Source organism: Triplophysa rosa, unplaced genomic scaffold (genome assembly GCF_024868665.1).
Source record: "Triplophysa rosa unplaced genomic scaffold, Trosa_1v2 scaffold284_ERROPOS145926, whole genome shotgun sequence".
NCBI lineage: Eukaryota > Metazoa > Chordata > Actinopteri > Cypriniformes > Nemacheilidae > Triplophysa > Triplophysa rosa.
Genome location: NW_026634299.1, coordinates 92,095 through 104,230, shown reverse-complemented (window position 1 = coordinate 104,230; position 12,136 = coordinate 92,095). Strand labels below are relative to the sequence as shown.

Below are 12,136 nucleotides of genomic sequence, written 5' to 3'. Positions count from 1 at the left end.
TATCTCCCAGTGCAAGCAGTTTTCCAGTGGTCTCATCCTCCACCATTTTGATTCATTTGCCTGCCCCTTCATGTAGATCCGGCAGGCGTGCAACTAGTCCATCCAAGTCTTGGGAGCCCCATGGCACATATTGTGCTAGTCTCCCTTTTATCAAGATAGGGCATTGTCCTGCAGCGTTGCTTTGTTTCTTTTGTAGGTCTCCAGGAATACTGCTCTTGCTTACAGTCTTTCTCAGTCTCCCTCCTTCCTTTCGTGACCAAACTAATTGGTTTAGTTGGTTTGGTTCGATCTCTGAGTCTTGGAGATAGATTTTTCCCGCTACGAACTTATATTCTCCTTTCTTAGGATTTCTTGATGTCTCCCCTGATGAGGTTCCTTGGTTGGTAGGAGAATGTCTTGCTTGGTGACTGCTTTCACTGCCAGCTTCAGATTGGGCATCCTCCTCATCTTCTTCCTCGCTTGCCTCAGAGTTGGATTTTGAAGTCATTCCTAACCCAGAGCAGAGCAGAGTCTGTTTGTATTTTTCTCAAAAACTCTGTTGCATCTTTATATGCCTCATTTCTTTCTTTCATTAATTTTGACAATGCCCTCTCCGCTTCTGCATAAGGGCTGATCACATCTTCATTTTGTTCTTTATCATTTTGATTTGATGCACAACCTGAGGCTTTCTGTTAGGCTTTGCTGTTGCTACTCTTTTCTACTCTCATGGGGATTGGTTCCTTATTACCTTCCTCTGGGTAGGGTGTTATCTCTACCTGCCCTTCTATTGTGACATCTCCTGACATGGTTACTACTGGCATTTGTTTTATCATTTGGCTTTTGAAGGGTTCATAGGGAGGTGGCTGAGTCATTTTCTCAAGTTTTTCCTCATTTTCACCATCCTTTTTTAACACTTCTCTAATTTTTTTCATATTTTTTAGGACATATTTTTCACATTTTTGAACAGGTTCAATACTTGCTGTTCTACCCTTCTTTTTTCACTACGTTTCTTGTTTTTGTCCTTTGGTTTATAATTCTTTATTAATCCCTCCATTTCCTCACACACTGTCACATCAAAGGTACCACTTTCTGGCCATATTGTTCTTAAGTTTTTGGTCCTTGCGGCCCACTTTCTGGATATTTTTTCTATTGAGTCTTTACATACTGGGTATTTAGATCCCAACAGATCTACTGGAGTGGATGACATTTTTAAACAACTATTTGCAGTAATTTTCACACAGTAAAACAATTTCTTGACTTTATTTTATTCTTTTATTAAATCATTATTTGTATTCAAATCAACTTTGTTTCTTTATTACATCATTTGCTTTACTGGAATTCAAACCAAGATCTTGAGTTTTCTGGGGCAATTTCCATTGCCAATTTTCTCAAAGTCACAGCCACAAACTGTTGAGGGATTACTTCTCCCAAGTTATTGGTACGCAATTCTCTGTTTAACCAATTTACATATCGGGTGTCTGCAGAGACTCTCAGCTCAGGATGGGTAATGAGCCGCCCAGTGCGTCCCTTTCCCAATGGATATCCCTCTAGCTGTCCTACACCAAAGTACCTGCCTGCCAATAGGTCCAAACAATAATTCAATCAAATGAGATTCTTGACTTCAAGCTTGAAAAGTCAATATATCTCAAAAAAAAAAAAAATTCTAACAACTCCAATAGTTCATTATACTGAAATAATAAAACAATAAAATATAATCTCTAAAACTCCAAAGTTAAAATCAATGATTCAATCTAAAATATTAAAATAAAAGAAAATGTCTCAACCTTCAACTGTAAAAATCAACAAACTAAAAATAAACCAAAAGTGAAACAATAAAGTAAATGTTTACTATTGGGGAAGGGAGATTTCAAAACATGGGTCTGAATAGTTTATTTACATAAATCAGTTTTAATAAAGAAAAGTCTTAAAAACAAAAAACTCAAAAATCAGTTTTTATTTAAAACCAATAAAGAAAAAGTTTCAAAATAAACTCTAAACTACTCTCATATAAAAATAAAAATCTGCTAACATATCCTCATAGGCCAAATGACACCTATTTTTGTTATGGTCTCAATTTTTCAATATATAATATCAGTCTTCTGTATTTGTCTTCATAATATAATCTTTTATTGAAAGCCAGCTTTCTCAAAAATTCTTATAACAGTATTTAAACTTATTTTTTAAACTAAAATATTATTTCAGAGAATAAGTAATAGATATTTGTATATTATTCATTTTAGTTTCCTACTGTCTCCCTAGATCTTCAGTTTTTCATGCATGATTTCTCACAGACACACAATTGCTACTTTTTCCTGGGCGTATGGCCAATAAGCCCCCACCTTCTCACTCTCTTAGTTTCTTTTCAGCTTTTCTGATACACAGACACTACACAGACAATTTAGACAGACAAAACACAGATTTTACTTCTTATGCGCATCTAAAGGCCTCGCATCTTATGGAATAAATATCTCACTGCACACTGCAGGCGGTCTCACCGCACGCTTGCAGGCGGTCTCTCCGCACGCTTGCAGGCGGTCTCTCCTCACGCTTGCAGGCGGAATAAATATCTCTCACCGCACGCTTGCAGGCGGTCTCTCCGCACACTTGCAGGCGGAATAAATATCTCTCACCGCACGCTTGCAGGCGGTCTCTCCGCACGCTTGCAGGCGGTCTCTCCGCACGCTTGCAGGCGGAATAAATATCTCACCGCACGCTTGCAGGCAGTCTCACCGCACGCTTGCAGGCGGGCAAGTCCCTTCTTGGGACAAACTAAATCTACAGGCAGTATCTTACTGCATATCCATACATCCATCCTCATTCATATCTATTTCGTTGAAACCTGATACCCTCCTGCAATTTCACTTTTTGACTGGAGAAGCTTTTTATAGACATCAACCACACCCAGAACTCACCTCCAGCAAACCACACAGATGTTAAATTTAAACTATAAGCAAAAGTATGCTCACCTAGAATGCGCGCTTGATCTGTGTAGTCAGCCGGGTGGCGTGCCCTCAGGTGTAGTCAGATGTCTTCAGCCTCTTTCCAGTCCCTGTTCGGGTGCCAAAATATGATGTGGTAAAAGTCGATCTTGAAGTTCAAAAAATCTCTCAGACAAAGAAGGTTCAGGTGTCAAGGAGTTAACTTTATTTGATCAGGCCAAACAAAGTGAGATGTCCCAAGTCATCTGAAAACCAAGTGTTTTCCAGCCTACAGTTATAGTGAAACTTAGGAAAGGAGGTTCTTTCCTAAACCAATCAGGTAAATTCCCTTTATCTTTTATTTTTATTATCCAATCATTCTCGTCTGCCACTATTATTTTCTAGGCAACAAGGTTTGTATCTAATGGTGGAATGTCGACCTTTACTTTGTTTTTAAAAATAAGTTTTCCTGTTGGTACCAGTTTTCAGGCCACAAAGTGAACTACATGTTCAACCTTCTGAACTTTATCTAGGTCAGGCCTTAAACAGATCTCAAAGACATCACTGAATTGTGTATTGCTGAAATCTGTTCTATACTTGGTTAAAATGATTAAAAATATACTTATAGTTCAAACAACACTCAATCATTGCTTAAATATGCTGATTATATCATTAAATCATTAAATCATCTTATTAACACATCTATGGTAATATCATTCCTATGAATACTTCTTATAACTGGGGTGTACACAGAGCCCAAAGTGCAATGTGCAAATACAACAATCAACAAAATGATCAGAATTATGCAGAAAATGATCAGAATTATGCACAATATAATCTACCACATAGCTCTAACCGGATCTAGTGCTCCAGACGTGGTAACCCCCCCACAGTGGGCGGTTCCGTCTGATGTATCCTCATGAATGGTTCCCACCTCGGTAACCCATGACCTCCCTAGGTGGACTCCCACCTTGCGGTTAACTCCTTCAGTCCGCACATTTTCCCATGAGTTCTCCCCGATGGTGAGACCATGTTGGTGTCTCCACTAATTCCTCCCTACGGAGGTAGTGGTCTCTGTAGCATTTTTCCCCCAGGGGAAATGCTTACCCAGTGGCCCTTACGGTGCCGGGTGGCTTCTCGCTGTAAGAGAATCAAGGCCTCCGCCCGTGACGGCCAGTGGCAGGGGCTTCCCACTCTGGGACCCCCTACCTCTCCACTGGACGGTTACAATTTCGCGCTAGCGCTTGTCTGACTCGCCCAGGCCTGTCACCGTCGCTCCGCTGGAGATTGTGACGCGGCACAGCGCTGTGTCATTTTCCATAGGAACCCCATCTGTCGGCTCGACACAATGTTGAGAGACCGACAGAAAGGGAACGTCTTGGTTACGGATGTAACCTCAGTTCTTCTGATGGAGGAAACGAGACGTTGTGTCCTTCTTGCCACAACGCTGGCTGCCCGCCGCAGCAGTCGAGGGATGCTCAGACTCCTCAGACCAAAAGGTGAACGAATGCAGCACGCCGTCTCCCTTTTATACACGGATATCCGGGGGCGGAGTCCGGCATGCAAATTTCATTTGCCAATTTCGTTGGCCTTTTCTAAACTAGTCAGAAGTTGATAGGTTCTCAAGAGCGAACCCCATCTGTTGGCTCGACACAATGTCTCTTTTCCTCCATCAGGGAACTGAGGTTACATCCATAACCAAGACGTTTAGTTAGTCAGCACCCATTTTGATGAGTCGTGTGTTCTATAAAGGCGGGATATGTAGTGTTCGATAGTGTTAAAGCAAGTTTTTCTTACAACAGTTTTTCTTACACCGTGTCTACACCCGACGCAACACATTGGCTTGATCTAATGGGATTGCCGCACCGCGCCACGTCCGGTGTGGACAAAATTTTAAATCATAATGGGTTCTAATGTGTTCTCTTGTCGCGTCGCATCCGGTGTAGACACGGTGTTACAAGTGGTGCTACACAAAGATAAATAGTGTCAATTAATAGAAGGTTAGATATAGACAGGCTAGTGTTTAGAAGTTTGACTGATATAACATTAGGCACAAAGCAGCTCATAAGTGTACATAAATAGGGCCCTATGAAAACGCGGACGGAATCCAGGGATAAAAACGAAATTGGCTGTATAACGCAGAATGGCACGGAATCTAGCAAATGTTGTTTCTTAAAGATGAGGTAACACATGCAGTTTCTGTCAATCTCATATTAATATTGAGTACCTATACAGTAGTTTTGCATACTTCGTATCTTCGAAGAGTATTTAGTATGATCAAATTTATAAAAGACAGATACAGCTGTACTATTATTTCAGGAAAAAGACGAGCCCCTTGAGGCGTGCAGGGGGGTGGGCGGAACTACAGTATACATTATCGCATTATCCGTGCATAAGTGTTGATTCACTATAAGTTTGTGTTGTTTACATTATGCACGTACACGCCAATTGCCAACAAAACACAGACATATGACTTAGTTTGACTTACTGCATACGGTTCATGTCCGGCATCTTTTAGCGCCATCTATTAGTTTCAAACTATCTCCAAATCCAGCGTTATATCCACCGTTTATATAACATTCATCACCGAAGTGCAGTGAGTAAACAAACAGCTAAACTTCTGTCAGCCGAGTGAAGCGGCATTGATGGACGTGCTCTTTCTCACGCTGGCTGGTTGATGCGTGGGCATGATGTTTTGCTCGCTGGATGTCGCGTGGGCATGTTTTTCTGGGAGAATTGTCCAATAAGGCAGGGGTTCCCAAAGTGGGGATCGCAAGATCATTTCTAGAAATATATATATTTTTTATCAGAAATAGCGTATGTAATCAATAATTGTAACAAAATATAAAAATATTAGTTAAGTTAAAAATAAAACCAGGCAAATAAAAAGCCATCAGCCTTAGTAATTTCCTTCCCCTCGATCATGACCCCTGAGGTGATTACGTTACATTAACGACATTAGCAACCACATTAGGTTAGGTGCAGCAAGTCCATTTACAACACCACTTTAAACAGTCACATGTGCACGCAGATTATTTTTCAGGTTTTAAGTTTAGGATATTCTTATTTGTCGAAATGAAACGTTGATTAATATCAACCAAAGACAATGCAGGGAGGCCAGCGGAGGAGGGCGGAGAAGTGCCACAGTCAGATAGGCCATCATCCTCAGGTACACGAAAAGAGGCACATCCATCAGCACTCGAATCAGTTTGATGAAATTCGACCATCTGTAGTAATAGTCCATAGTTTACTGTATGTATAACAACAAGTAAAGAAATGAGGAAATAACTATAAAATAATATTATGTTAGACTGTGCTCTTTTGTGTTGTCATTATGCGCGTTTGTGTAGAATAGGTGCATGTGCGCATTTGCGCGCAACGTTTGTATACTTTAACCATCTCTAAGGATAGTGGGGTCTCGAGTCACTAGCACTGTTATTTTGGGGATCGCGGGCTGAAATGTTTGGGAACCCCTGCAATAAGGGACAAGAAACCTTGTTACGAAATGGGAATCCATGTTCGAAAAAATCTTTCCGAAACCTATACGAACCCTGGCCGAGTGAATCGAGCACAGAAATACTATGACATGCGTTCAACTCGTTTTTTGACAAGTTGACCATGTTAAGCTTGGGAATCCAGCACGTTTAATGGTGTAAATAAGTCAGAATGCATGAAATAGCATGTTACCTCCGCTTTAACCAGAAAGTAGGGCTGGACAGCTGACAAAATTCAAATTGTGCTCTGAATAAAGTTAGAAATATTCAGATGTGGTTTAAATATGTAATCTGCTTGTTTTGTGTGTCTATGAGTGAAAGAGTGGTGAGGTTGCATGCACTGAAAGCTGTAACAGAGACACCAGGCTCTCTCACACAACACCTCCACGAACACTCTCACTGGAATTCGAATGTACCACACCTGCTCATCATCATCACCCTCATCATCACTCAGTATAAAGACACTCATCATTCACTCACTCATCGTCTGGTCTCGAACGAAAGCAGACTCTCTATCGGATTACCTACCTGAAGTACTTATCTCTATAAGCCCGTCATCCACGATCTCCTGCAGCCATCACAAGGACAGTATTAACCATTTCATCATCTCTCAAGTTGTAATAATTGTTCTATACTCACCTGTTTCATCTGTGTGCTCTAATAAAGTGTCAAGTTGAATCTTACCATGTGTCTCTGGAAGCATTCTGTTACACAAGCCTGATGCTAGTGGAGATTTCCGCATTGGCATCTCACTATATGTGTCAGGAATGTGGAACACACGGATTCAATTGCGGGTAACAATGAAGTTGGGAAAATGAAGAATGGGGCCTGGGCAAAAATAAAGAAACACAAGGTTAACTGGTTAAACTATACTGGGTTGAAAAGACTAATACGGTAAAAATAATCCAATGGCAAAGTGATCCACAAAACAAGACAAGGCAAGATCAAAATACTAGGCAAGACAAGACTAGATTAACTGGAACGGTACGGTATCAACAGAAGTCAACGATCGCACAAGGGACAGTGAGAAGTGGCAGTGAATATATGTCGGGACCTGAGGGTTGCACTGTTTTATTGTCTCTTTGTGTGTGTGCTGAGCTGGCTGCGGTTGTCTTGGCAACCGCACACGCTTACTGTCGGCGTGTTTGTATGTTATGAGTATCACCTGTCGCTTTGCATCTAACCTCATTAGTCTGTGTTCTCACCTGGTGGTTATTAACTCAGTCTATTTATTTGTCGTGTGGATGTTCGTGTTTTGGATACTTTTCCGTGTGGATTCCTGTTCTGTGCTCTTCGTGTCAATTCTCCCCACGCCCATAGGACTGCTTTCACCACTGCACCACCGGTAGTCGACCTCATCTTCGCTGCTGGCCACGGACTGCCTGTTCCACCTCAAGGGTGGTTGCTGCTCGCTCTGCTCTCGGCTGCCTGCTGTTCCCGTTCTCATTTCTGCTGCCGGCTTACGTCATCTCAGCCGCCGTCCCGCTCGTACCACTGCTGACGCTGCCGTATACCGGGTTCTCCGGTTGGCCTTGTTGTCAGCGAGGACGGTTGGACTCTTGCCATTGCAAAGACCTTTTTGAACTCTCTCAGTGCCTTTGTGGTTCCTTCTGCTAATAAACTGTGTTACCCCGCAATTGGATCTGTGTGTTTCTCTCTCGTGACAATATAAGGGGGAAAAACTAATGAACACCAGGTGATAACACTAAAGCCCTATTCGCACGGGATTAGTATTATCTGGGGACCTCTGGTTATTTGTAATAATTGCAGAGATTGTCTGTGATCATGTTGGACATTCGCACTGGATAAGTGAACTCTGTGATTTTACTCGAATTTACTGACTTATCTCCCGGAAATGACGTGAAGGCGCTTCCCTCTTTCTAAACATGGCACGAAAGAGAGCTTAACACGGATGCGCTGTCTGACAGAGATGTCTGACACCAGCGCTGTCTGACACCAGGCTGGACCTCGCGTTGCGTTTTGCCGCGTCCCACAGTTTAGAAGCTATCTATCTTCATTGAACATGTCAAAGCAACTGTTTCAAATCGTGCGAATAAGAGCGTGATTACATAATGTAACGCTAGACAAAGGATGTCAAAACAAACGGATGCTGCGTTAACTGCGTTAAATATTTTTGACGCGTTAATTTGAAATAATTAATCGCATGCGTTAACGCGTTACCATTGACAGCCCTACTTGAAAGTCTTGTCGTTGTAGGTGTAGTTGTATGTAAACAGAAGAATGTTCCTTACCGCATGCTGCCATGCATGTCATCCATCTCCATATATTCCTTCTTTTTTGTTTCGCTCTTCTGATCCTGTCATGTTTTTTTACAGTGAAATTTTCTCTCTGGCAATATTATTGTTGTCTGGTATGTAGCGACATAACCCAGCACCCAAAATACTGTGAAAACACTCCAACGCAGCTTCCATTCTTTGCGAAAGATGACTGAAAAGGTGCACAGAAACCTTGAAAAAATGAGATGCGATCCCGCCAAATCTTGTTCAAAATTTCAAATCGCAGAGATGCCGATTCGCACTGGACTAATATTATCACAGGACCTCGGTGTTCGTCAAAATATGGTAGGTAATTTGTGGGGGAATTTTTACTTGACAAATTACAGACATGGCCGTTTCGCATGGGCCGTTTCGTTCCATTCCGAAGTGATCATCCCTATGCCCTATTCCCTTCAAAGAGTACAGCTCTTGATGTGTAAACTTTAGAGGGAAAAACACAATTGTATCTCTTAATGTGTCCATTTAAAATTCACTTGGCAAAAGGAGCAATACAAACAAAGTAATTTTCTCTTTATTTGGAGGGATGTTTTGCATGGTGTCCCCTTCCCGATGGGCCCTTTAGAGGGCGATATATCCCGTTTAGAACACACCGTGCATCAACAAACCTAATGTCAAACACCCTTTCCTGTGGCCTGTCAAAATAAAAGTCCAGTTAACTTAACCACTAAACTATGTTATAACACACCCACATTTTACTACACCATTCCTCTTGACCTTCCTCCTCGACCACTGAGTGTATTGTTTAATTTAGTAAATTGAAGTAAATGTGCTTGTAATGTGCTTATTCTAAAAAAAAGTATTAATGGTACTAAATTTAAGAAAACAAAAGAAAATGTACTGGCAAGATACAGGTTTATTAACTGGTTTATTCGGTGGACATTAAACCATATTTTACATATTTTCCCTGTACATGGTTTAAAGTATCTACTGTAGTTTTTACATAGTTTTAAAGTGAATACTATAGTGCATACAGATGTGTTTTTTTTTTCATGTGGGTAAATATACTAGTATTGTAAGTACTCACTTACTTTTGCCCAGGCTCGGCCAGACATGAAATTTAACCCCTGCCACTGCATAATATATAGGACTGTAGTTGAGGCTACATCTAGACAAGCTGTATGGTTCAGCCAAAATCAATAGCAGATCAGTCCTTACGCTTATATAGTTTATATAGTTATATAGTCCTTACGCTTATTACCACCCCTAATAGTTCTTATGCCACCCCCTTGCCACCCCATAAAAAAATTTCTAGAACTGCCCCTGCTAATTGCACTAAACATATGTTACTGAATAATCTAATATACTGTACTACTAGATTATATTAATAGGTTCCATTTTTATTGTGCTGTCCGGCCAACGTGACATTAATGTGTTTCATTTGCATTTCATGCCAATTACATCCTTACAGGTTTACTCATAATGATTCAATGTAAATGTAAATATGTTAACACCTATATCTGTCTGGTGTGGTCTGTTTGGGTTCTTGCAGTGTTCCCGAAGATGCTTGTTAAGCTTCTGCTGAGTCCGCTCTTCATGCTGCTAGTTCTGACCCAGTGCTGTTTCTCCTCTGTGATCGCGGGACTTGCTACCTTTCTCAACAAGTTCCTGGAATGCCAGTACAGTGCCTCTGCAGCCTATAGCAGCCTTCTTATTGGTCAGCTACCATTTTATAATTAAACACAATTTAGCTTGGGAATTATCAACAAATTGCACTTTAGCTCTGGATATTGCTGTGTGTATTATTTTTAGTTTTCAGTGTTGGGGAGTTTAAACCTGTTATTAAAGGATTAGTTCACTTGAAAAATTAAAATTTGTGGTTAAATGTGGGTGACACTGTTTGTACAGTAGACCATTAAAGATAAAATGTTTGTCCTTAGTGAATTACCTTAGTTCTCTGTCCTGTGGTAATTCCCTTATAGCCTTGTTTTGGAATCATCATGGTGGCAGGCTGATGCCTTGTCCACACGAACACTGGTATTTTCAAAACCGCAGCTTTCACACGCCACACGCAAACGCAGTATCCAGTCACTGAAACCAAACTTTTTTGAAAACTCCTGCTAGGGTGAAGATTTTTAGAAGATTTCCAGTGTTGTCGTGTAGACGGTTTGGTGTATGACGTTGGAATGCACGCCACTATCTTCTTTTATTATCGTAATAACTGACCTTGGAATAATGTAACTGGCTTATCAAAATCAAGCATTTTAGAGTAGTGTGTGATAAGAGGTGGTAATGCACCAGCTGCCAAATGATGCAGATGAAAAAAGCTTTTGTGAGTTTGCCTGAGGTCAAGGATTACAGGTTCCCCTTTAGTCGGTCTCTCGATGTTGTGTTGAGAGACAGACTGGGGTTTGATCTTGAGAACTTATCATCTCCAAGAGGAATTTAAAACGCTAGTGGGCTTGGTGCACACGCACGCCAGTCCCGCCTGTGCATACGGGTATAAAAGCGAGGTGGCGGCGGCCATTCACTCATCTTTTTGTTCTTCGGAACCTGCATGACAGTACATGTCAAGCGATTCTTCTCTCCGAGAATTCTCCTTCCGGACTACCGGATTTACGACACGAAGCAGCGGATTTCTCCCTCTCGGTAGCGGACTTCCCCTGGGCATCTCGGCAGCGAGGTGCAGATATTTTGAAAAGAGCAAATTTCCTCTCACGGACGACGTCCACGATAGGTGGTCCAAGGGAGACATCTGTGGCTCAACCTTGCGTAGTGATGCTCAGAAGGCTCGCCTTCTAGATGCGCCCCTCTTGCAAACGGGGCTGTGTGGTGACACCATGGAGGTTCTCCGTGGTGAAGAAGCAGACTGCTCCGCCGTGACTGGCCACCTATCGGTTATCGAGGTCCCGAGCCCAGCATGCCCCCCAGCAGCCCCGCTCCCCGTGGTGGCCCCTCTGGTACTGGGGCCCTCCAAGCGACGGCCCGCCAGAGATGCAGAGCCCCGCGGGAGAGGGCTTCTACCCCATTGGGAACCTGCCTAGGAGCCAGGGGGATTTGAGAGTAACAGTGGGCCCGACCCCCCCGGCCAGGTCATTGCTGGCGGGTCGAAGCGGGATGCCGCCTACCATGTCCCCCACCCAAGCCGGGCCCTTTTTAGGTAGCAGAGCCGTCAAGCTCCCCGGGGTTCCGCCCCGGGCGAGGTAACCGCTCTGTCAGCCACCGAACCACCCCCCATGGCACGATGAAGCAGATCGTCCCTCTGGTTCTGCGGTCACGGTACTTGGGTGCTTAGCACGAGCGCACCAGCCCAACACGCTGGCTAGAGAGGGCGATCCAGTTTGCCAGGCGCCCACCCAGGTTTCAGGGCATTCTCCACACCTCGGTTTGAGGGGAGAATGCTCCCAGGCTTCAGGCCGAGGTTGTCGCCCCTGGCGAAAGGTGCGATCGAACCCATCCCTCTAACCGAGATGTCTTCCAGGGTTTACAGCCTGTACTTCACAGTGCCCAA

The 12,136-nt window shown here is 42.8% G+C and overlaps 1 protein-coding gene across 1 annotated transcript in view; it reads left to right on the top strand.

The window, feature by feature from the left end:
• The window catches only part of LOC130550300 (solute carrier organic anion transporter family member 2A1-like), a 73,495-nt gene that overhangs the window by 25,567 nt on the left and 35,792 nt on the right, over window positions 1-12,136 (top strand). The window contains exon 3 of the mRNA XM_057327721.1: window positions 10,178-10,342. Coding sequence (XP_057183704.1) covers window positions 10,178-10,342 — 165 coding nt within the window. The remainder of the gene's footprint in view (window positions 1-10,177; window positions 10,343-12,136) is intronic.